General features: G+C 32.9%; 2 protein-coding genes across 2 annotated transcripts; one reads left to right on the forward strand and one right to left on the reverse strand.

Annotated features, from left to right (window-relative positions):
• Window positions 1-5610: 5610 nt before the first annotated feature.
• LOC120084675 (Rhodanese/Cell cycle control phosphatase superfamily protein) lies at window positions 5611-10870 on the reverse strand. The gene is made up of 4 exons (XM_039040484.2): window positions 10065-10870; window positions 8643-8745; window positions 6722-6958; window positions 5611-5825 (listed from the first exon to the last, which is right to left on the reverse strand). Exons 1-4 carry the CDS (start codon window positions 10769-10771, stop codon window positions 5772-5774), a joined length of 1101 nt encoding a protein of 366 aa, XP_038896412.1. The 5' UTR covers window positions 10772-10870; the 3' UTR covers window positions 5611-5771.
• A 2793-nt stretch (window positions 10871-13663) lies between these two features.
• Window positions 13664-19184, forward strand: LOC120086828 (bacterial hemolysin-like protein). Its single transcript, XM_039043634.2, has 8 exons — window positions 13664-14027; window positions 14116-14201; window positions 14291-14393; window positions 14819-14975; window positions 15837-15965; window positions 16824-16910; window positions 17580-17624; window positions 18916-19184. The coding sequence occupies exons 1-8, from the start codon at window positions 13891-13893 to the stop codon at window positions 19060-19062; spliced, it is 891 nt and encodes a 296-aa protein (XP_038899562.1). The 5' UTR covers window positions 13664-13890; the 3' UTR covers window positions 19063-19184.
• Window positions 19185-26865: the final 7681 nt, after the last annotated feature.

The following is a 26865-nucleotide window of genomic DNA, read 5'->3' on the forward strand; positions in this document are numbered from 1 at the left end:
AATCAGCCCTTAAGGGAGCAATCTATCTACTTACCCCTACTTTCAGGAAGAAGTGAATTCCATCTTGTGTAGTTGAGTTCCTAGCTCTCTAATTAGACGAATCCTCAAAGTGGTAGATTTGAGTCAACAATCTGGCCACTCGCACCCATGCAAATCAAAAGACCGTCCTCACAGGCAGGAGTTCCCAACTCACTCAGGATTAAGGTCATGTTACCTATGGTCTTGGTCATCCTAGTGAAATGAAAGTCTCTATCATGAACGATGTTATATAACGAGACTAAATATTTTGTGGTCCAGTCTTATACAAACTCCTTTGTATAATATACCCCTGCTCGCATGTTTCCACTTGAATGATCAGGATCAGACCATCTGTAGCACTTTACAACATTTGTAACATCTACAAAGCGGGTCGTATCCGTAGTATCACCAAGATAAGGTTTCCCTCCTTTATCCATATACTACAGACCATTTAGGTTATCACTTAAGGCATGATCCACTTGTATGTCTTCACATACATGCTTAAGTTACAACAATAACCAGGGATCTTAGTTTATTGGTTTGTGGTTAATGCAATTAAAATATCCCATATTTCATAGACAACAGTGAAGAAAATATCCCAAAGTGGTAAGTTTGAGTCGGCGGCTTGGCCACTCGCACCTATGCAAATCAAAGGACCGCCCTCAATGGCAAGAGTTCTCAACTCACTCAAGATTGAAGTCATGTTACCTATAGTCATCCAAGTGAAGTGAAGTCTTTGTCATGAACGATGTTATATAACGATACGTTAACACTTTATGGTCAGGTCTTATATAAACTCTTTGTATAGGACGCCCCCACTCGCATGTCCCCTATACGAATGATCAAGATCAGACCATCTGTGACAAGTCACAACACTTGTAACTATTCTACAAAGCGGGCCGCATCCATAGCGTTACCAGGATAAGGTTTCTCTCCTATATCTATATACTACATACCATTTTGGTTATCCCTTAAGACATGATCCACTTGTATGTCACCACATACATGCTTAAGTTACATAAAGATAACCAGGGATTTTAGTTTATTAGTTTGTGGTAAAGCAAATAAAACATTCAGATGAGAAAAATCAAGAAGTGAAGTAAATATCATATATTATAAATCACAAGCATTCGTACAAACAGTTTACAAACTACAGGACACAAGACTTTAGGGCATCAACCCTAACACTACAAAGGATCTGATCTTGATCATTCATGTATTAGACATGCGAGTGGGGATATTCTGTACAAAGGAGTTTGTATAAGACTAGACCACGAAATGCTTAGTCTCATTATATAACGTCGTTCATAATAGAGACTTTCATTTTACTAGGATGACCATAGGTAACATGACCTTAATCCTAACTGAGTTGTGAACTCCTGCCTATAAGGGCGGTCCTTTGATTTGTATGGGTGAGAGTGGCCAGATCGCTGACTCAACAAGCGTACTATCTTGGGGATTCGTCTGATTGGGGAGCTGGAAACTTAGCTACATAAGATGGAATTCACTCCTTCCCCGAAGCAGGGGTAAATTGCTCCCTTAAGGGCTGATTCTGGGTCTTGAACAATGTGGTGCCACACCCTCTCCTGGCTCGAGAGGGGTTTAGTCACAGTAGGACTATGATCTATTGTTCATTAGAGGGATCAATGATACTTAAGAAGTTAGATGTAACTACATGGGCAAAACGGTAATTTGGCCCACCTGTACTTACAAGCAATTTGTGAAGGGTCATCGCACTGTTTATTCGTTATATTCAATGGACACAGAAATATATCTGTAGTGCGAAGAATGCAGCTGTCGGTCTTTAGTGGAGTTCCCGGCAGTTAACGGATGGTGGATAATGTAATTAAAGAGTTTAATTAATTATTCATGTACCGTAGGAGCTTCAAGCTACAGGTCCATAAGGTCCCCTTGGTAGCTCAAAAGAATTTAGTTGAGAATCAAATTTTGGGTTAATTTGAATTGTTCAAATTAATAAAAGAAAATTTAACTATATATGATATAATTAAATTGAATATAATTGAAGTAATGTATTTGATACATTATAGTTTAATTAAAGGAATAAATATTTGAATGAGATTCAAATATATTTTTATGAATGATTTATATTAAATGCCATAAAATAGAGAAAAAAAACTATAGTTTATATTGTATATGATGCAATATTAAAGCTATAGGTTATAAATGTAATACGATAAGTTGGTTATCATATTTATTTATATTATTTATTATTTTGAATAATTAATCCTTTTTTTCTCTCCAATCACCTTAATGGGTAGTTAAGTGATTTTTTATGGCAAATGGAATAAAAGATTTTATTTTTCTTTTCTTCCCAATACATACTTGTGAGTGATCTACACGACAAGTTCAGAGTCTATATGATAGACATTTTAGACTACATGATTGAGAAGTTTTCTATACGATAGAGTTCTTCTTCTATCTTCTTCCTCCTCAAAAACTCAAACACCCTCCTTACCAAAATAGTCAGAGCCCACAACTCCTGAGTTCTCACCCTGAGTATACCGAAGGTTTCAAGTGGTCGTGTCTTCTATTTTGGTTCGTGATTTTCTTGAAGAGGGTCTTCAAGTTTTGTTGCTATTTGTAAAGTTCGTGACAGTTCAAGGGTTTTACGAGAAGAAGTGTTCTTAAAAGGTATAATCTCTTGAACTCTATTTCTTGTTTAAAAAGCATGCTGTAATTTTAATTAGAATGCATAAACTGTATGTTTACTGTAAATTCATGATTTCAATCTAAATGGAATTTGGACGATCTGTTTCCACTCAAGGATCTCTTTAAAAATGAGTTCCTTCAATTGGGATATACATTAACACTATAAGTTATGAGAGGGATATATTTGAATATGATTGAAATGTAGTATTAACTAAATATATGATATTAATTGATTAAGATTAATTAATGGATTAATTAATAATTATTAAATTAGATTACATTACATTAAATTTGATTTAATTTAATGCTAAATTAAATAATAGCTCCTTTGCGATTATAGGGGAGTTGAAGACAGTGGTGAAGGGAGTTAACTCCCCTCTCTTATGATATGCATAGTACTTTGCATTTTTAAAAAGTTAAGTAATTTTCTTCTGCATTCACTCTAAAAATCTCTCTCAATTCTCTCAAAGTACAATGGAAGAGTTTCTCTGTATAAGATTTCTCCTTCCCTTTTTCAGAGAATAGTGGGGAAGATTTAGTTGTGGTGTCCTGTACAAGATCCAAGAAGAGTTGGAGAGTTCGTCCTGATTTGAAAAATTGGAGAAGTTTTAAAGTAGTCTTCGAAAGTAATCTTCTTTTTCCTAGTAATTTTTCTTTCTAAATGCATGCTTAGATTAATGTTTAAATTTCTCTGTATTTCTGTAAATTCAAAACAATAATTAAAGGCATAGGCGATCAATTGCTTCTGCTGGGAATTTAATCGTTCAGTATGCATGTCAATGATCAATTATAGATGTTATGCATGCTAATTTAATGTGCTAAAATTTGAAGGATTTTTTTTCAAATTTTTTTAGTAAGATAAGGTGTTGAGAATTGTATGCATGCTCTTGATGATGATTGTCTAGGATGTATTATCTACTATAAAAATAGAGTAGCATACTCACGAGTTATGAATTATTTAAGTCTCCCATATTTTGTCCACATAATCACTTTAATTTAGAGCTTTTAACTGAAAGATGTGTTAATTTGACTCAATTTGGTTGTCCCTTCAAAAGGTCCTACCGATTAGAGAGTTGTCTTTCATAATGGTTAGTAATATATACTAAGGGAAAGAAAAAAAGTTTTACTTGCCTGCTTAAAAAAATAATTGCGCACAAAAGATTGAGTGGAACAAAAGAACATCGAAAGAATGCGCATTAAAGAAAAATAAATTTATAATGTGTATGCATGAGTAAAGATAAAAAAAATACCAATATTGTGACCAGTTAGGGTACCCATAAAAATTCTAAGCGTGCGACGACAAGTGTCCCATAGTCCATGAAAGAAAAGAAGGAGAAGTATAGAGAAGCATGAGACCTGGAGAGGAGTTTTTGTTATTATTATTTATTACCTTTTTACACTTCATGTCAGCATTAAAAAATAATAATCGTTATTGTAACATAGGACAAAACTAACCCTATGGACCATTTAAACTTATTCCTCAAAATTTATGGACATTTCAAAAATTGAAGAACCAAGTGAACCTATAACTAAAAACTCGATAACTAAAAAGATAATTTTTTTCAAACTAAGAATAGGCTACAATGTTTTCATTGTCCATACTCTAGTTTCATGATCTAGAAAACTAAGATTGTAAGATCAGAAACAAAGTCAAGTAGAATACTCTAGTACCTCAATTGAGATCAAATGGACTCATCAACTTTTGAATGAAATTAGTTCCCTTTTTCTCAAACTTCTTTTTTCTTTTTTAGTTTTATGGTGGGATAATCTTATTATAGACACTCAACTATAAATCTAGTTTTTCATACAATAAAAAAAACATATTGTAAACGATGTATAATATCATGGGATTAAGTACTTATATGTTTTTTTTACCAATCATACTCCATATTTATCTGTTTGAGAACCAAACTTGAACTAGTCTTCCTATCCTCTTGTTTGATAGAGATGAAAAACATATCTTTTTTTTTTTATAATATTTAAATATACTCATCTTTATACATCTCACTCTCATCACATAAAAAAAAAATTCAAAAAAAAAAAAGGAGAATTGATATATGATAAATTATGATTGGATAATTTGCTAAGATGCATAAAGATGAGTGTTGTTGGGTGCACCTGACTATCTCTTTCTCTTATTAGCTGCATTGTGCCATGTTCAAATAACTCGACAACCCGAACAATCCAAACTATGCATCCCAAAATGTAAGGGTTGCGTTGGGTTGAGTTGATTTTTTTTATTTTTATTGGGTTGGGTTGTACTTGGCTAAAAAAAATTGGGGTTGACCTAACCCAACACGAATTTTATATATATATATATTCATCTTTGTTTAAAGTTTGATTACTTTGTATGAATTAATTTGTAAATTTTTAATATTTTTCTTTTAAAATTGTTATGATATTTATCATTATTTAAAATTTATAATAAATATCATAGATATTTGGTATTTAATATTTTAATTTTATGAGATATTAGTTATTATTCATGTGTTGTATATAAATTTAAATATTTTTCATTAAAAAAAAAAAAAGTAAGTTATAACCCGTTGATCCAACCCAACCCAAATTTTAAGGGTTGGATTGGAAACTTTATTTGGATCATCTAGATTACCAATCAAATCAATCGAAATTTTCGAGTTGATCCAAAAAACACCGTCAATTCAACCAAACCCAACCGATATACGCTCCTAATTGTGCCTCTTAAGCCATTCCAGAAGCTCTCATGCTATAGCCGCAAATGGTCGAGTAATGATTGCAACCATTATTGTCTCCCAATGACTAATCAACACCTGTATATTCTTGGTCTGAACATTTGTATTATTTTGTATCTATATTTTTAGGTCGTTTAGCCTTGTGCTTCATGTATAAATATCCCTTCCATTTAGCTGTAATTATTCATTGTAGAATACTGAAATGCATTCATTTGCTTAAATCAAAACACTAAATTATATAAATTATATACAGCTAGTTACCAAAAAAAAATGGAGTTTACAACAATCACATTGAAACAAATAACAGCCTCTTGATGATATTATAGTAAACTTCTCTATGCAGAACAAGATGGTCAGGTGAAAACTTGTCTTTCATTTCCCTGGCTTTGAGGGAGTTGGAGAAGATGGTGGTTTCAAATCTGGGTACTGCCATTTATCAGTGTTCAAGAAAATTGAGTCAGTTTGTAAACTTCATGCACAGAAAATCCACAATCAAAGTAAATACAATAACCAAATCATAACAGGGAGAGAATTGTACACAAAAGAGAGTTTCAACTTCTACTGAATCCAATTTAATTTTGTTTCCAATAAGTAATGAAACATGCATTCTCTATTAACTGACTTTCAGATAATTTTGAAACTAGTAATTCTAGAGGAAACACTAGATACAAGCAGTTTGAGGAAAATCACTGGGTCTCGTTAGGTAGCCATTTGAGTTTTGAAAATTTAGCTTATTTCCTCTCAATTTTTTACAATGTCTTACATCATTCTTGAGTAAAAGTGTTGAATTCAAATTCCAAAAACAAACTTTTAAAAACTACATTTTCTAGTTTTCAAAACTTCGCTTGGTTTTTTCTTTTTTCTTTTTTCTTTTGTGTGTGGAAATATTGGTATAAAATAGATAACAAAGCAAGAAATTTAGAGGTAGAAAGGGTGTTTATAGACTTAATTTTCAACAACAAAAAACTAAAAACTAAATTGTTACCAAATGGAGTCATAATTTTTAAAATTGAGCTTCCAACTCTATTACTTAAGAAAAATGAAAACCATGATAAGAAATTGAGAAGAATTAGGCCTAATTTTCAAAAACCAAAACCCAAATGGTTACCAAATAAGACCTGATTAAATTGTATCCTTGGGAGCATTTCAAAGGGCTATCGATTGTTTTTAAAATGTTTAGAAGCATATTGAACTAGATAGTCAAACATTCAAAACTTGTGATGTGCTTTTGTATTTTAATTCTGATCAGACCTTTTTTTTCTCTACTTAGTGAAAAAAACAATTTACACTTAAAGATGTATTAGTTGGCGGAGTGAACGTACATTTGGATAAGGAGAGGATGGCCTTGATCGAGTTTTCAACTGTGTCTCAGTGGCCGATGATGCATTGACGTGGAGGCGTGACGTTTGGATTTCTCCATTGGAGGATTTCAAAGATGGAACAGCCTTATTGTCTCCATTTTGTTGAACAACTCCATTAGTCCCCAACTTTTGGGAAGCTTTAGCCTTTTTCCTTCTGTTCATGTGAACAGAAGGTGGTAACAAGCTTTCCTGTATTGCCTGCAAAGAGGATGAAAATAAGTAATTGAAAGCTTTATCAAATTCTGGAAAATATTCTTGACAAATACTTTCTAAGTTTCTCCAAGTCAAGATTTGGAAAGAAAAGTAAGAGAAGGAATTAAAGAACATTTTCGCCCTATCGTCAACACAGGCAGTATATCAGAATAGAGATATTAAGGGTGTAAACGAAAAACACGAAAAAACTGCCGATACCAATTAGAATCAATTAGTTAATGTCGTTCAATTAAGTTTTATTCAATTTCAAAATAAAAAAGCTTGGCAAATTTGAAAAGTACAAAAAGGCATCCTTGTTGGGCACAGGGAAATCAGAAGATCCTAATGACAGAATCATAAACATGCTTGCTGATCTGGGTTTTACCAGGGGCGGGGGAACAAAAGGAGGCTGTCGATAATATGAAAAAAGAAAAATTAAATTTATCGTAACTTATCTGCTTTTTGAGTCTAATGGTAATTTAATATGACATCAATTCCTTGTTTTGCTAATTTTCAAGTGCAAGAGTGTTCAAGAAAATGAATAAAAAATTAAATTTACCAGACGATAAGTGAAAATGTATAACAAAATGTGTTTTTAAGTGTCCACTAGCGTACGAGAATAAATGAAAGAGTACCAAACAAAAGTATCAAAAAGGCAAAAAAGAAGATATGAATTCTATACTTAATTATACTCTAAATTTTATTTAGGAGAAAGATGAGCTCTATTATGATGAAATTAAACTAAAAAGGGAACAAGCATAAGTGATTGTACGACTTTGTAGGGGAACACAGCAACTCTCAAAGGCAAAACAATAACAGAAATCAATTAGAAATTAGGATGCCAAGATAAAAAGTTCCAGCGGTTTACTTGTTTTATCCAAATCTTGCCAAGTTCGATTTCTAGAGGAATGAATAGATTTGTTAAAATAATGATATATTAAATTTATTACAACTTATCAACTTTTAAGCTTTTGAATTGATTGATGATTTAATATGGTATCAAAGTGAGAGGTCCTGTATTTGAACTCTAGTAACGTCATTTCCTCTCCAGTTAATATCACTTCTACAAAGAATGGTTGGTTGCGATGATGAGGGAAGAAAATGATAAGAGATGATGAGTTGGATTTTGACAATGGTGATCTTACATGGCGATGTAGCCTTGTGTTAGTGGTACTAAAGAAGCCACAAAGCAAACTAGATCTACAAATGTCTAGAGGAACACATCACATACAATTGCCTCTAAGATCTTGAGTCTGAAAACCAACTCGACTTTACCACCTAGAGGAGAAAAGCAGTGATGATGAAGATTTTTGGTTAAGAGGAAATGGACAAGAGAATGACAAAGGAGAATCTTTAGATGACATTTAGATTTAGAAGAGGATGAGGACAAGGATGACCTCGGCTTTTGATGTTTTGCTATTTTTTCTCCTCTTCTTCTTACTCCTTTTATTTATATTATTATTATTTTATGAATCACCAAACAATAAATCCCACAAAAGAAAGAGGCCACCAAAAGAAAGGAGAACCTCTAATCAAGACTTAATGGACAGTTACAAAACGGCATAGTACCATACTACCATGATTATCGAACTAGAAGACAAATCAAAATCAAAAATTAAAATGCATCATGATTAAGCCTTCAACAAAAATATGACTATTTTTATCAAGTAGATAGTGAAAGGACACATACCAACCACCCTTTTTCGCCCCTAACACCATCCTTAATTGCATAAGCCTCCTTGAAGCCATTCTTGACCAATAGCTCGGCCACTTTCATGGAGTTACCATCAAAACTACCTTGGACATTAAAAGCACAGCACGTGATGAAATTGAACTCATATAATTGGCATGAGAGTAAAATTTGAAACAGTGAAACAACGAAATTCCGAGCCTTCTGTTAAGTTTAAGGCAATATTAGCTAAATATGAAAACCATAAGACATGACTCAGGGCATGATAATACATGATCGCAAGTAATATACACAATGGGCTTGAGAACTGAAATAAATAGAAATACAAGTTTCGTTAACAAACGAAAACAATCACGAGGAAAGCTTAGCAGAATACCAAAATTTCCAAGTTTCTTTACCAACTTTCTTAGAAAATATCGAAGGTTGCTCCTTATGACTTGATGGTTATAAGAGTCTCCTTTGAAAAATTTTAGGATGTTGAAAAGCACTTTAAAATTCTCACTTTAAAATTCTTTTAGAGGAACACATTCTTCCTACAAATATGCTTATGCGAAACTACTACACTCAAAAGCACCATCCTCAAAACCCATCCCACCCCAGTTTTGCACTCAAAAGTCATCCTAAACTCACTCTTTTTAAATTGTGCTGTTATATCATAATACAAAAAATAAAAATCCAAGTTTCTTTCTTATTGCAAAAACCTAAAACAGAGTGCATAACCATCTGGAATGCTTGTTACATCAGAAGAGGTTGAAAAGCTTACATTATACAAAAACTTGAAAAGATTAGACCCCATTGGACATAGATTTGGTTTTTGATTGTTTGTTTTTTCACAATTTCTTTATAGTCCTTTTCATCTTTCATAGGCAAAGATTTGAAGTCATAGACAATTAACAAAAACAAAAACAAGTTTTAGAAAACTACTTTTCATAACTTGGATTAGATTTTAAAGAAACTCATAGGTGGAAGTAGTTTTTATAAGCTTAATTCTCAAAAACCAAAAACAAAAATCAAGGCCTCATTTGATAACCATTTAGCTTTTGAAAATTAAGTTTACAAACATTCTTCCTGATTGATTTCATTTGTTTTGTTATCGACTTTTTAGAAGTGTTTTAAAAAACCTAGCCAAGGTTTTGAAAACTAAAAAAAAGTAGTTTTTGAAGTTTGGAATTCAAATGTTTGGATGATAACAAAAGTAAAGAAGTTGTAAGAAAACAAATACAATTTTCAAAAACTAAAATCCAAATGGTTATAAAGTGGAGCCAAATTATTATCAAGTGGGACTTAAAAATGATTAAGCCACAATTCCCCCTAGCTGAACAGAGAAAAGCACAACAACCTGAATAGAAGATCACAGAAACCTCTCCGAATTCCAGAACTCACACAAACCTATTTCAATTGAAGTATAAGGAAACAACTTACTTGTCCAGGATAAAGACTAGAGTATCAGCAACATCTCCAAAGCTGTTCTTCACCTTCTTCACAAACCCATCTTCATCCTCTTCTGAATACACAACCTGCACCACATCCTTATTCAAAATCCTCAAATTAGGAGACCCCAAAAACGCCAAGCTCTTTTCGTCTCTAATATCCAAGAGCTGTGCATTTGGTTCATCTCGGATTTTACGAAACGCATCAATGGCAGAAATGAACTTGTACTTTCTTAGAAAAAAGTAATCAATCAAGGGTATCCCAACAAGCCAAATGAAAGTACACCCAGCAACAAAAAAAGGGTATCTGTTGAAAAAATCATCGATTGAAACCAAAATAGACTCCAAGTTTATCTTATCAGAAGAAGCTTGGTCGGTTTCCAAGGCGAAGCTAGGGAGAGGGGTGAGAAGGAGGAGCTGAGTCAGAGCAAAAGGAAGATAGGATTTCGCTAATTGGTGAAATGGGGAGGTTTTTGCGAAGAGGAAATGCGGGTTTGAAGGAATGGTGGGAGTTGGAAATGGGGTTTTGTTAATGGAGGAAAAATGGGCGCCATTGAAGACGGTGAGAGGTTTTGAATTGGTGGAGGGAATGAGAGAAGGGGATTGAGAAATTGGTTTTTGAGAAGGGAGTTTGTGGATTTTGCGATGACTGTGGAGAAATGGGGAGGAGGAAGAGAGGTATAGGGAGTGGGACTCCATTGGAGAGAGCTCTGCTCTGTAATGACTGTGGAAGAAGAAAGGAGATAGGCTGGGAATTGGGATAAACAATAAAGAAATAGATTTTTATTTTTTTGTTTTAAAATAATTGGTCTATGCTGCTGTGCTATTTAGCTTCCAGATTTTTATGGAAGGTTAAATTTGTAACCCCGTTTCATTAATTTAAGAATATTTGAAGGAAGCTTTAATTGGGTTAGAAATACCATTTCGGTTTTAAATTTTTAATTTAGCTCACGTAATTTCAATAAATCTTAATATTTGTCGTGTAGATCTCACATACATTCCTTATCATCAATGTTCCTTCGCGGGTTTAACTTCCGACCTACTTCTTCTAATCTGATTGAGCTTTCTGAGTCGATCGAAAAATCCTCGCATTGGTGTAGTGTCGAGATTAAGTTAGTATGTATGGTTGAACTAAAGTAAGGTTAAAAGCTAAAATTACTTACTCTCTAAGGTTGTTGAATAAGGTTATTTATAGTGTCCTCCCTCTGCCAATCACGTGTGGTTAACTTTAGCGATGTTAAAGTTGTTTACGATGCTTGAGGCTGTAGGGTGCCAAATCGAGTATTGCTAGATTTATTTTTCAATTGATATATATTAACCAACTCAAACTCAAAACCTAAAGTCCTTACCTTTTACTTTTGTGACACGCATTTCCTCACGTCGCTTCCAAGTCTTCCTTGAACTTAGGCTTTGCCAGAGCAACCCATAACACTTAAAATATTTTTGTTACTTTATTGTCAATTTTTTTTAAAAGGAATAGCCTCTGTTAGTATCATCTTTATAAATTTTGGAAATATATATATGATGTTTTTTTTTATATATGAAATTTAGTATTACTATTCAACAAATTTTGATAAGAATAAACTTTGAAGGATTGTACTAAAAAATAGTTGTTTACGACGCTTGAGGCTGTAGGGTGCCAAATCGAGTATTGCTAGATTTATTTTTCAATTGATATATATTAACCAACTCAAACTCAAAACCTAAAGTCCTTACCTTTTACTTTTGTGACACGCATTTTCTCATGTCGCCTCCAAGTCTTCCTTGAACTTAAGCCTTGCCAGAGCAACCCATAACACTTAAAATATTTTTGTTACTTTATTGTCAATTTTTTTTAAAGGAATAGCCTCTGTTAGTATCATCTTTATAAATTTTGGAAATATATATACAATGTTTTTTTTTTATATATGAAATTTAGTATTACTATTCAACAAATTTTGATAAGAATAAACTTTGAAGGATTGTACTAAAAAATATATATTTGAAAGACTAAATTTAAGATTTATTAAAAGTATATAGACTAAATTTAAAATTTATTGAAAGTGTATGGACTAAAATAAAATGAAATCTAAAATATAAAGACTGAAAACCAAAATAGCACACGAACGCACAAAGAATGTATACATGGTATTATTCACTACCATATAAAACACCAAGATTGGAGTATATGACACATTTCAATCATTCCATATATTTCAAAAAAACTTTCATTTTATCTTTAAACTTTGAAATTATTTTAAAATTTTCAATTAAAATAAATGATAGAAATTGATTTGGTAGATTATGTATACAAATTAGAAGGTAAATATGATATTATTTACAAAAATACATAAAGATTAATATTGACACTATCATTTAGGTCGGCTCACAATACTTTATTACAATTATACATCGACAGCCATGTTAATTTATGTGAATAATATTGTAAATAATCTAACGTATGTCTTTTAGTTTTTACACACTAGCCGTCATATTATTTATTTATTTTTAAAAAGTCTCTAAATATATTTTTTTCTTTGAATAAAATTCAGAATTTACGAATAAGAATAAAACTTTTCATAACTAAAATCAACCCAAAATTTTGAGTAGTATGTCGTATAATTTAAACAATAACAGTTATCGCATAGGAACACATGGTAGCCTCCCTTACCATCATTTCAATGAAAAATTAATCTTCATTACCAAACTCCAATTCAAAATATCCTTCATCACCAAACTTATCATTGTTCAAACCTCTAGTTATTCTTGCCTCTTGGTTTTTATCACAAGAGTGAACAACGTCTTAACCTTCTTTTGAGATTTTGCTTATAAAAGAATTTGCTTATTTTATGTTATAAGACTTATATAGATATATATTTCTTATTGGTTTTTTTTTTTGAAAGGACGCTTTAGGTGTAAATTTAACTTGAGTTCGAGGTACTTGTCATCTTACTTGTCCACACACAACTATGACATTTTCCTACGAGTTAGTTGCGCAAGTTTCGTGTTAGTATGTTTTTTCTTCACTCATATAATTTTTTTAAAAAATGAGGAGATTACCCAATATAGGATTGTTCTAAGCTAAATAAACTTTGAAGTTCCTATAATTGAATCATCTAAAAGGACGGTGTTAGTACAAGTAGTAACATCATTATTAATTTTTATTGACCATACTTTAGGATAAATATTCTTAGGATCCCCTTCATTTTTCTTTTTTGAGTCAACAATAACAAGAGAGCTGAAGAAGAAAGAATAAACCCCCCATTGTGGATCATTTTCAAACCAAATTGTTGAGCTTGATGTTTAAGAGCATGGGAAGCCACATCTCTTTCATTTAGGTATGTTCTCGTTTATTTATGTATCTCACATCTTTTCGAATGTTACATATCTACCAACTTTTATCTTGGTTTCTTCTCAGACCACATTGTATTGGGATAAATTTCGTTATACCATTTCTAATGTTCCAGGGTCAATCTTGGGCTATGAGCATCTATGACAAAATTGAAAAAGAGTTTCCTTAACCTCTAAAACCTATATTTGAAAATAAAAAATAAAAAATAAAAAATAAAATGTACATACTAACATAAAAGTTGTATTATCAATTTCGAACTTATGGTAAAAAAATGCACACACAAATATTTGATTTAACCTAAAATCTCTTTAGAATTCTATGCTTCATTTTTTGGGGAAGGAAGTGAACAATGAAACATCACCATGTAAATCTCCATTGCAAGGCACTGCGCATTTTGCTATAACTATTGTGCAAGCTTGGGAGACCGAATTCTTCGTGGAGTAGCCAGTAGAATTTACATAATCGTGTGAAAAAACAGAGCCCCATCATGTCGAAGTGCATCCTGAGTCGGAATAATTGTGCAAGGATTTTCCTCTTATCGCCACTATCTTCCTCTCCAATTCAATCGGCTTCTCCTAAAGCCTTTTCCGTTGCCAAGTCGGGAAAGATTCTGTCACTGAACCTGTAAGGATTCCCCCCCGTTTTAATCTGTCCCCAAATTCTGAAATGTCTGTTTGTAAGTGGGAAAGAAGCTGTTTTTGTGTTTTTTTAGGAAAAAGAAGAAGAGATTGGACGAGGTATGTGTAGAAAGATACCAGCAATACAGCCGAACAATGATACAGTCGTGGATATTACAAGGTAACCCTAATTGCATTTGTTAATCTGATGAACTTCATTCCATTTTCGAATTCTCTCTTTCTTTGTGTCATAGATGAATTTTTGTGTAGGTAAAGTATTGGTAGATGGCAAAGTAATCAGTAAAGCTGGAACACCCGTCGGCGATAAAGCTAAGGTTGAGATAATTGCTGAAGTTCCGAAATATGTATGTAGGTGATAAAACTTAGCTGAAAACTACTTTTTTTTCTTTTTAGGATAAATGCAGTGGGTAGCACTTTTAGGATTAACGATCAAGTGTATAACAATATTTAACATTTTTAAAAAAGTGCAAATATAACAAAATCTATCTCTATCGTTAGACTCTTATCAGCTATAGATTCTGTAGTGATAGACTACCACCAACGATATCTATCACAGTTATACTCTGAGAGCTGATCTAAAGTTTGCTATATTTACAAATTCTTTTGCATTATGCTATATCCACTAATACTTTGGACATGATTGCTATATTTGCAATTGCCTTTTTTTCCCAATATATATATATTTTCAGTTTCATCCTCATTAGACTAGATAAAGTTTCAAAAGTTAATTTAACATATATGTTACTTTTTTCTCTCTCTCTATTTCATGAAATCCAGAGCAGGATTGAAGTTGGAAGCTGCTATTGAACAGTTGGGTGTTGATGTTGATGGTAAAGTTGCTCTTGATGCTGGGTTATCCACTGGAGGATTTACTGACTGTTTGCTTCAGCATGGGGCTTCATTTGTCTATGGAGTTGATGTTGGCTATGGACAGGTGATATTTATAAACTTCTTTCACATATTTTTCCTTACCAACTCAATATTGTTGTCGGTTGGTGAGCTGAGATAATTTTTCTGTTGACCCAAATTTTGGGTCAAAAATAAAATTAGTCCAACTTTTTAAAACTTAAGTTTATGACTTTGCTTGTGTCATCATCAACGGAAATTACCGAAACGATCTTATTGTGCACATGTGTTGGGCTCATGACTCACGCTCTTGCTATTGTAAAGCAAAAGTGAGAGCAAACAGAGAGAGTGGGAAGTGAAAAACCCAAACTCAAAGGAGCTGAGAAGTGAGAGGAGCAAGAGTGAGAAGCAGAAAATTCTAAACCCAAAAGAGCAAGAGTAGCGAGAGCGAGTTCCCAACCCACATGCACAATGTTCAATTTTGGTAATTTCATGCTAATATGACCTAAGCACAAGGTCAAAAAACAAACTTTTTAAAAATTGGGCCAAATGTAAGTTGGGCCTTCTAAAATGGGTCATCCGTCTGAAAAACCCGTCATGAGTGCAAGTATCTCTGATAGAAAAATAGTACTACCCCTCGTTTTTTCTGGAAAGTTGGAGTAAAGGTCTTATTTACTTGTCTTTCTAATACAAGAAACCATTGAATTGAAGAAAGAGGTACTTCAAAAGACGGGGAGATGACTAGAAATTAAATCCAAATCCAGGCTTAAGAGATAACAAAATACCATCCAACTAATCTAATTTAGTAACAATTGTATGTTAAACCCAGTCAAGTGATAAACCGTTGTTCTCTTTTGATACCTTTGATATTTATGTGGGGAACTAGCAAATAATGTACCCCACACCTTCCGTTCCATTGTGATGGGTCATTGATGTGCAGAATTTTTAGGTTGCCGACAAGATTCGTCGAGATGAACGTGTTTGTGTGATGGAAAGGACAAACTTAAGATATCTTGCTGGACTTCCTCAAAAAGTTGATATTGTGACTCTGGACCTTTCTTTCATCTCTATTCTCTTGGTAAAGGTTTCCGTTACTTTGCACATCAGTTTCACAGATTGTTCAATCTAACTTGATAACAGGGCAACATTTTCACGTTATATATATATATTTATTTATATTTTAATTAGAAAAAAATTGCCGTCAGGATTTTCTTTTTCTTACTGTATGAAAAGAACTGGTTTAGCTGAATATATGTGAACAAGTATTTTGCTCTAAACAATGCTTAGCTGCAGAAGTAAACGACAATTTCCATACCTAGGATCCCAAAAGGAGAAGGTGCAGAAAGAGATCTCATGTTTTAAGGATAATCTCATACTAATTTGGTACTTTTCCAATCTTGTTAATGATATGCTCTTAAAAACATGAGTGACAAGTACACAAGGGGCAGAAGTTCAAGTGTTAGGTGACCAACAACGGTTAGGTGGCCAATCTCGACATCTGAAATTTGGGGTTTAAAGGTCTAGGAATGCGAGGGAGGAAATAAGAAGTTTGCAAATTAGATGTCTGTAGCTAATGTATGTGCATATAAACAAGCTTTCTTTACACATTTTCTTTTTCTTTGAACAAACTTGCGTATGAATAATGACCATAGACTAGACGCATCTTATTGTGTTATGGCACTGGCACCTCCGGTCTATTGGCTATCTTATTTTAATTAGTTGGTCTGGCAAGTATGGTGGAAATATTACTATTGCCATAGTTTATCATAGTATAAATTTGATCTCGAGTTACTAGCATCTTGATTTTACCTGTAAGGTCTTGGAATGGTTATTTATACTTATGTTCTTTTCTCATTCCACATATTTGCATACTTTTCAATGAAATGTTTCTTACTCAAAAAAATTATCTGCATGATCTTATTTATTTATGTATCAGGTTATGCCTGCTGTGGTCAATGTGATGAAGGAAACGTCAACAATAGTTACTTTGGTGAAACCTCAATTTGAATGTCGCAGATCACAAGTAAGAAATGCTCTGAGTTATTTTTCTTCTTGAGTGTGGTAGTTCCTTCATAGGATCGGCTGCTATTTTGTTATCATTACAGTTAATAGTCTAAATAGGTTTGTCTAGAAAATATGACCATGTTCATTTTAGACATTTTTCCTATATGGTTGGTTTTTCGCCTAGAAAACGAATTTCAAAGGCCATTTACTGACAAGTGCCATATTCTTTCTTCATATATTTCCTAATTGAAATCTTGAATTTCATTTAGTTCAGATGTTGTGGCCCAACTAACCTAAGTTACCTTCCTCTTCCACCGATCACAAAGGATGTAATCCATCTTCTTTAAAAGTTAAGCAGCCGTTGATGAAGTTTTAAATATGGAGAAATGGTGAATGTGAATGTGAATGTGCAACCCCCACCCACCCACATAAGAAACAGCAGAGGATTTCATGGCACAAAAAAAACAAGGAGACAACCTAATATCTCTCCAAGGTGGCAGGTTGCATTAGTGCGATGCTGGCCTTGACTTGCGTCTATGCTATATCATTTTATAATCTTCTAATAAAACCATGGAAACCAGGCATCTTGTAGACATAGATGAAACTATGACAAATCTGGGTGACAAAATAGATAGTCTACGTAATAAGTTTATGTTGACCGTGCATTTGAAGATATGGTTCATTGCAGGTAGGAGGTGGGGGAATCGTGAGAGATCCTCAAGTTCACCAGGAGGTAAAAATTTATATCTCCTTTACTCCCCTTCTTTCAAAAGTTGCAATATTACTCTTGAATTTTCCCAAATGTTTTAAAATTACCATTCTAGTAGAATTGCCAATTGCGTTAGAATGTTGGTAAAAAAACTAGAATCTGGAATGGAAATTGAAACTCTGAACATTGTCACGCAATTTCAGGTCAGTGCCACACCCATCTCAAGTTCCAATTTTCATCCAAAATTCTAGTGGATTTCAGTTTTGAAACATTCATGGATGAAAGATAATATTTGGGCAAGCTCCTATATATATATATATATATATAGTTTAGACTTTAAATTTAAGGGTAATTGTTTTAAATGGAAAAATTGTTGGGAATATTTTCAAATATGACAAAAGAACTGTCTATCCGTGATAGACAATGATAGGTACCAATTGATGTCTATAGTGATAGACAGTGACATTTTGCTATATCTGTAAATAAATTGAGTCATTTTTCTATATTTGAAAACATCCCTTAATTTAATAAAAACACGTTTTTATCTTGCTTAGTGAGAAAATCGATGCTATTGAAAATTTCTACTTGAAATTATTGCTCAAGTTATCTCGAGAGAGAGTTGCTACTGAAGTCTAGCACAGTTGTAGATCTATGCACTAAAAAAGATCTGTCGTTTATAACTATTTGTCTATTTGTTATGCTTAAAGAACATCCCAACAATTGTTGAATTCATATTCACTATGTACAATTGTGTTTAACATGTATCTATTATGCTAACAAGTGTTTAATGCATATCCAACAAATGTTGGAATGTCCAAGTGTCTTGATCCATGTCAAGACTACATATTAGCCATGTCAAGTTGTCACTAAAGTGCAATTGCTTCTCAGGTTGAAATTGGCTTTAAGAAGAGAAAGGGAAGAGTTCCAAATCACTTCTCAGTTTGTTCTTTCATCGGATTTTTAGTTTGGGCATCGTGGAAGAGTTTTCAGTTTCCTTTTTTATTGCTTGATCGTTTTTTGGGTTTCTTTGGCAGTTTTGTAGTAACTTATCATTGATAGAAGTGACAAGAAAAAGAAAACTTGGAATCGTATTCTTTTAAATTTTAACAAGTGGGAAACTCATTCTTCCAAAGAATTTTCCACTGAACTAATAAAACTAAAGTAGTGATTTTGAAAATAACAAAAGTGATTTTAATCATTTTCATCTATTATGTATTTTTTTTAAAAGAAATTAATTATGAATGGAATGGATATTAGTTTCCTCAATTTTGTATTGCTTATTGGCGTTAATTGATGGGATGAATAATGAATGTAGGTTCTTGAGAAGATCATAAAGGGTGTAGAAAATTTTGGATTCTGCAGCAAAGGTTGGATCGAATCACCATTGAAGGGCGCTGAGGGTAATACAGAATTTTTGGTTTGCTTTGACAGGACAACAGTTTCTACTTCAAATCAAGAATGATTATTCATCTAGTCTATTATCTTTTTGCAAACCAGCAGTTTCTAGTTTTTAATCTCTGTAATTCACTCACTTCATACAATGTTTGTTCTTCTTTGATAATTGTTTTCACCTCAGACTTTTAATCCTCAGTATTTTCAACCTCCCCCGCCGACTACCTATCCAACCTATCGATCGACACCATATAATTCAACTTATCCAACTTATCAACCTCAATACCCACCCAGTTAGAAAAATAAAGAGATGGGAAATAGTATCGTTTACCTCTTCGTTGTGTACGATAGAGTCAAGTAGTTAAACGATGTGAAGATAAACCTTATTGTTTACCTTGTCGTCGTACTGCACGAAGGAGTTTCGGAACTTACACGATAGTAAAATGAGTTATTGTTTACCTTTTCATTGTATACGACAGGATTTGGGCGCTACACGATAGAGACTATCGTTTACATTTTCGTTGTACACGATGGATGCTTAGTGCTAAACGATGAACGGTGTATTCAGTCGTTTAGCTAATCATTGTACACAGTAGAACTAAATTACTAAACGATAGACAAAGAGCTTTTCAACTTTGCCTCTTCGTATTCTTTTCTTACATTGGGAAGGGGTAACATGTCCGATTTATATACTGTTCCCTATTTTAGGGATTCAAAGAATTAAAAAATTATATATCAAATGACTAATGAAATGAGGACACATGGTCCAATACATGAAGAAAGAATATTTGTTTATTATCACCCAATCCTAATAGAAATCTGAAGCACTAAAGGAATAATCTTTCATGACTCATCTCAGTGACATGACATTTTTCAGTTGATGTGTTTTCTTGACTCTCCTTGGTCGTTGATGTGGCTTATTCTTTAACATACCACTACATCAACATCCCTTCTTCCAATGCCCTAATTACCCGGCTCAACCATATTATCCCTAACCTCATGCTCCGTTTCATCCTACATTTCAGCCGGCATTGCCTTGCCCCAGCCTCTGCCTGTAAAGCTAAATGACACCAACTTCCTATTATGGAAGAATCAAATTCTGAATGCTGTGATGGCGAATGGTTTAGAGGGTTTTCTTGATGGCTCTATTCCTTGTCCACCAAATTTCTTGACCCTGCTCGGACTCGGTTAAATCCGGACTACACTGTTTGGCAGAGGTATAATCGTTACATTATGTGCTGGCAGTATTCTTCCTTATCCGAATAGAAAATGGGAGAAATCGTTTCTTTATAATTTTATACAAGGGTTTGATCCAATTTACTTTTTCAACCCTCCTTACAATTCATTTTTTTGAAAAAATAATAATAATACCAAAACAAGAATGTAAGAGAAGTTTCTTACGGTTATGAATTTCTTTGAGAACCGTTTTTTTTCAAAACCTACACAAGTAAGGAAAGTTTCTCAAAAAAATTGAAAATTGTTGCTCTCATAAATGAAAACAAGAATTTGCAAGAAGCTTGGAAGAAGAAAACATACATGCAAGGCATACTTGATATATATAACACTAGATATTTCAATTTTTTTTAGAAATAAACTAGGGTATATTTGATAAGTGCATAAACAAGATAATTTGTACGATATGTTGTCTTATATACTAAACAATATATGTTATGTATATTTACATTTTTTAATATATTTGTCAACACATCAAGAAATAAACCATGATATAAGTGATGTATTTATACTTTTTTAGTATATCACTAGTATATTTGATATATACTTGAGATCTCAATGGAGAGATGTTCGATTTTCAGCTAACAATGTAGAAGAAATAAATAAATCTTCTTAAAATAAAAGAAGCATTGATTTGAAATATCCCGTACTAAATAAATTAATATCAACCAAAATTAAATTCAAAATGGTGTTAAGAAAAATTTTCATAAAAAAAAATGTCAAACTATTTACAGAAATCGCAAAAAAACCATGATAGATATTGATAGACATCTATCAATAATAGATTTTTATCAGATAATATCAATTATAGACTTCTATCAATTTCTATCACTGATAGACTTTTATTAGCCTCTATTATTGATAGGCTTCTATCCGTTTCTATCATTGATAGACTTGTGTGAAATAGAAAAGGAGAAAATAATTAAATTTTGCTATTTGTGTAAATATTTTCGCTTATTTTTCTATTTTTGAAAATCCCTTTGATGTTAATAAGTAAAAAATTGAATTAAAAAAATTTATTGATGCGAGATAATGTAATTAATGATATTTCAAAAAATAAAATTTATATATAACTAATAGTAAGTCCTAAAATGTTTAGATTCTTTGTTACTTTAAAATACTACAAAATAAAAAAATGAGAGAATATCAAAAGGTTAAAAATGTTAGAAGATGTTGCTAAAATATTCTCATTATGGAATATTACTTGGGATATTTGTGATATATTAGTTATATAGTAGGTTAATTTCCTAAACCTTTATAAATTGTAGCCATACTTCATCAAAGTATAAAATTTGTAGCTAGTAGTGTTTTTTAATTAGTGTTGGGTGAATTTGACCCATAACTATATCACTATCCAAAAATTATTAGCGAACGACAAATTTTACTTATTATCATGACCCAACCCTAGGCCTTTCCTTGAAGGCCCTCATCCTCTACTCATTCTCCCTCATTATTGAATTTGATTCTATGGTTGTCATCAATATTTTTAGGGTGAACAAGGAAGACCGAAAAACCGAACCGATTGATTTGAACGGATGAAAAAGAATTCGGTCGGTCGGTTTAGTGAAACACTATCCAAATCTTGAGATGTTGTCTTTATGGCCTAAAAGCAATTTCCAAACTTACACAAAGCTGTTGAAATGGTGAGAAACACCATAATCACAAGTGACTGCCACAGCCATCTTTGAACATTTCCATGGGAATCCTCAAGCCAACTACTTGCCCCACAACTGAGAGCCATGAGGCAACATCTCTTTCAATAGTTATTTCATTCTTGAACAAGGAAGCATCACAACTTGGGAAGAGTAGCTTCATCCATTCACTGGTTCCACAAGGATGTAGTTTGAACAATGGCCTGTTTAAATAAGGATGCTCTTCAGATTAATTCATACCCAAAATTAGTTATATGATAAATTTCAAGAACTTCCGTGTCTCAAACGGAAAAATTATCAGAAATAATACTATCAAGTTTTCACTTTTTAAAACTGGTACACTTTTTGAAAACTCCTTAAATTAATTTTTCTCGATCCATCTCAGACGAGATCGGCTTAAAAAATTAACTTTTTCTAACTTATAAATTGTTTTGGGTCTTCTCGGTGAAATCTCGGTTAGTATTAAACCGAGATTCTACTCATTTTTCCAAATATTATATAATCTTTCCAAATCTTATATCTTTTCAAATTTTCTCCAAATTCAATTATTTTTACCAAATCTTATATCCATTTTTTACATAATTTTTAAAATCTTTACCCTAATTTTTTTGTCTGAATTTTCAAATTTACAAATGAATTTACCAATTATGATTTTTCAGATGGATCACAAGTAGTGTACCGTAATTTTTTAAATTTTGTAAAAGATCAAAATTTGCAAATAAAAAATTAAGATTTAGAAGAATATACACCGAGATTCTTTATATCTCCCGAATCTTACTTAATTTTTGAAATTAGGTAAGATCTGATATAAAATTTGGAAAGATTACGTAATATTTAGAAAAATTGATAGAATCTTGTTGAAACAATTTGATAAGTTAGAAAGTTAAAATTTTATGTAAATCTGAGTGTCCGATCTCGAAGGAGATGGACCTAGAAAAACTATTATAACGAATTTTCAAAATAGAGCTAGTTTTGAAAGATGGAAACTTGAGGAGACTATTTCTGACCATTTTTTTTTAAAAAATAAAGTATCTCACATTCTTATTTTCAATGAGAAAATTATTGGAATCTACATATAGTCTCTTCAAAGCATCAATATTGTGGTTGTATCATATCATATAATTGTACCTATTTACATAAACATATATTTATTTATTATTATTTTTAATAATAATAATACTAATGAAATAAAAAAAAATACTATTATTTATTAATATTATTTACAAATAACAACAACAATAATAATAATAAATAAATAAATATCCTCTATCGAACACAAATTCAAGATTTCTTTTTATAAGACCAAACTTTTTTACAACGTAGTTACTATGTTATTACTAGATTAACATATAGTCTAACAAGAATGTGTCATTACACTAATAAAAACATAAAGTCTATAATAAATAATCAAGTTAAACAACAAGGTTATTAATTGAGTCCAGCCTAAACAACTTAATCAATATTCAAGAAGATAGAGAAACACAAGAATGAGATGCATTAACCAAAAGAAATGTGAAGATAAAGTATCTGCATTAGTTTTAGTATTATAAGATGACAAAAACAGATTAAAGGTCCACTTGTCAAATGACATACAGCAAGCCCAAAGGTCAAGTTCGTTCACGAAACAACTGTATGCGTGGTAAATCAAACATTGTAGCAGACTAGCAGTACCTCGAGTATTTAGTTGTGTATGCGAACGAGAATAAGATATCTGAGAATGTGTTATATTTTATATAATTATAAAATATAAAATTAATCAAAATTAATTTCAATAATTATTTTTTGTTTTTAATTTATTTTTATTACATTAAATTATTAAATTAATTTTAAGTCATTAAAATTTAATTAAATTTAATCACCCACCCTCTAATTTAATATATTTATTATCAATTATATTTTTATATTGCATATTTATATTATCAATTTTTATTAAAAAATATTGATAATTAATTTAAATATCGCTTTTTTTTCTGTAGTTTTATTTGAAGAGTTAACTAGCTAACTGTTTAATGTTAATTATAAATCTTATATATATATATATAAAGTTGATATAAACTAATTGAATTTAAGTCATCGAACAATTTTTTTAATTTTTAAAAAATAAATATAATTACAAATTAAAACTTTGAAGTACAATTGTACAAATTGAAAAATTAACTTATTTTATTATTAGTTAATTAATTAATATTTTTTAAAGACTAATTAATAATTCTAATAAATAATTATAGTTATTCATATTTTTTTAAAAAAGACTATAGTTTTTCATATTAATTCATAATAGCATAATAAATTATTATATTAGCATTATTATTAAAATTAATTATATATATCAATTATAAATTAATTTAAACATATTTATAAAAATTAAATAAATTAAACAATATCAAGAAAAAAGAAAAACAAATAAAATGAAAAGATAAAAAGTAAAAAAGAGAAAAATCATTGAAAATAGAGAAAACTCACCTATTTAGATGGTCATGAAAAACATCTATGGATGAGAATATGAAATGCCTTGGAATATATTTATATTCTCAAGGTTGAAAACTTGTAACAAATATGGTGATGAAAAATCATTTTCCATTCCCATCTCTTATTCCCATGAACCAAATGGACCATAAGATTAATTAAAGGTAAGTAATACCGGAATGAAGGGATGGGAGATGTGTACACCGTGGCGGTAGAGTCGAAAAAGAAGATCCTTGTTGGACAAAGTTGTCAAGACCAACAGCGGAGGCTCCACCCCAACCGAAAACAAATTCTCCCAGTACTTCTGAAGAAATGCCTTTGTCCACAAAACATTGATATTGACAGCTGATCGGAACTTCCGAGAAATAGCCGCCAATCTGCAAGCTTCTTTCGGGGTCATTAACAACGAAATGTGCACAATGCAATTCTCCGGCAACACATCCATATTCTTTCTTTGCTATAAATATATAAGTTAATTAGTTATTTATTTATAGAACAGTCAATACCATGCTAAGATTGATCGTAACTCTAAAAAGATGGAACCAACTAAACCCTAAAATTAGGTGAATTAAGTTTCGAGAAAATTAATTAATCAATTTACAAAACTAATTGATTCTACTCTAGAGTATTTTTTATTTCTAAGAGGACCAATTTACTTTAGGACAAATCTTATTTTAGTCATTATTTTATTTTGGTCCCTAAACTTTAAAAAATGTTTGTTTTAGTCCTTAAATTTTCAAAATGTGTTTATTTTAGTCCATATTATTAAAATTCAATTAACTCTTCAACAAAAATATGAAAGAGCTTGTTTTTTTGGATGACTAATGTCACGCCCCACAAAAATCATTCTTCAAATCGTGCCATTAAGGGGCATGAAACTCCAATAGCATGGCCAACAAGGAGTCAAGACCCATCGGAAGGCATCCCAAAGATAGGCAAAGCTGATACGGCTTCCTTGGTCAGGGCGTTCATATGCCCAGGTGCAGGCATACGAGGGTGTGGAAAGGCAATACGGAAAAACAGGTGCCAAGAACAGTGCCCATGTGCACCAACGTGTGCAAGGCCAAGCACGCGCACACGCCCAGGGGAGGCAAGGCCTCGTGCGAGGCCAAGGAAGCTCAACGAACGCGCGACCAAGCGTGTGACTTTGTCTGGAGTGTGTGAGTTCAGACGCACACGAGCGGCATCGCACGTCCCACAGATAGACAGCCTTGCGCGTAAGCGATGGGTGCACGCATGTCCTTGCGCGCGCCCCACAGATGCGGACGCCCAAGCGTGTGCTCGATGCTGCACATGCAAACCCCAAGCGTGTGACCGTCCTTGCACGCGTGCCCACGATCCAGACGCTTTGGGAAGACACGTGAAGGCACTGACTGTTCTAGACGGTCTTGGAAGCTTCTAAAAGGCACGAGACATGGCCTGACTGCTCGCCCAAGGCTTAGGCAATCCCAGTCAGTCCTAGAAGCCACAAAACAGCGCCAGCGCCCACGGGAAGCGTCCAGATGCATCTGGAAGCCTCTGAACAGTTCCATATTGTGCTGGAAGGGCCTAGACAGCCCCACACAGTGCCAGCATGGGCTAGACAACCCCACATAGCCTCAAAAGTCTCTAGAAGGCTCATGGACATGCTAGAACGTCCCAACACCTCTTCAAATGTACATACTTTAGATTTCTCTATAATGGTCTAAAATTGTCTAGAGGAGTCTAGAAGGATCATAAATGTACTTAGAAGAGTATGAAAGGACCTAAAATGGCCTAGGAACATGTCTAGACACCTTGGAAGTGTCTAGAAAGGGCCATGGCTGACCTTAGGAGGCTTAGATAGGTGAGGATCACTATAACTAGCCCAAGGGGGCCTCATTTGTAAACATCCCACAATCAATCAAACCTCAACATCAATCATTCTCTCAAACTCACTCACTTGCCAAACACTCTTCAAATTTTTAAGTGTCTTGAACAGACACAAACTCTTCTTTAGAGGCTTACTTGGTGCTCTTTAATAGCAAGATAGCCCAAGTGCTGCACGGTGTGTTGTTTCGAACATAGACCCTATGACAGATGATATCAGAGCAACGGTCCTTGTACCTAGGTACCCCCACACACATAACTCGTTGGCCTAGCAACTCGATGGCATTCAAGGAGGGATATTACTCACCGATTGAGCAAGTTATCGAAGGTCCAACAACTTGTACGTGTAAACCATAAATCTCTCCGTCCAAGCAAGCAAAATCCAAGGCCCATGATGCGAGACAACATGTGGAAACTTGCCCGGCCAACTTGGAACAAAGCTTGGAGGAGGTGCATACGATGGTTGGCAGGTTGAGTGACGATTACGAGGGCTTAGTCCAAGAGAATATCGAGATCAGTGTTGCTGCAAAAGAGATGATCATGGAGCTTGGACGGACACTCAATAGGGAGGTAAGTTCCCTAACTAGTGATGTTGATAACCTAAGTTTGTGGAAGGTGAACTCCATGAGCTTCATAAGGAGCTCGATGACATACGTGTTGAATGTCGGGACAAT

Source organism: Benincasa hispida, chromosome 9, assembly GCF_027475165.1.
Source record: "Benincasa hispida cultivar pf3 chromosome 9, pf3_genome.v1.1, whole genome shotgun sequence".
Classification (NCBI taxonomy): Eukaryota; Viridiplantae; Streptophyta; class Magnoliopsida; order Cucurbitales; family Cucurbitaceae; genus Benincasa; species Benincasa hispida.

Excerpts from the sequence above, each read along its gene's own strand:
- LOC120086828 (XM_039043634.2), top strand. The coding sequence starts at position 13,891 with ATGTCGAAGTGCATCCTGAGTCGGAATAATTGTGCAAGGATTTTCCTC. Across the intron at positions 14,202-14,290 it reads ACAGTCGTGGATATTACAAG|GTAAAGTATTGGTAGATGGC; the intron begins GTAACCCTAATT and ends ATTTTTGTGTAG. Across the intron at positions 17,625-18,915 it reads ATCCTCAAGTTCACCAGGAG|GTTCTTGAGAAGATCATAAA; the intron begins GTAAAAATTTAT and ends TAATGAATGTAG.
- LOC120084675 (XM_039040484.2), bottom strand. The coding sequence starts at position 10,771 with ATGGAGTCCCACTCCCTATACCTCTCTTCCTCCTCCCCATTTCTCCAC. Across the intron at positions 6,959-8,642 it reads GGGGCGAAAAAGGGTGGTTG|GCAATACAGGAAAGCTTGTT; the intron begins GTATGTGTCCTT and ends TCCTCTTTGCAG. Across the intron at positions 5,826-6,721 it reads CATCCTCTCCTTATCCAAAT|TACCCAGATTTGAAACCACC; the intron begins GTACGTTCACTC and ends GATAAATGGCAG.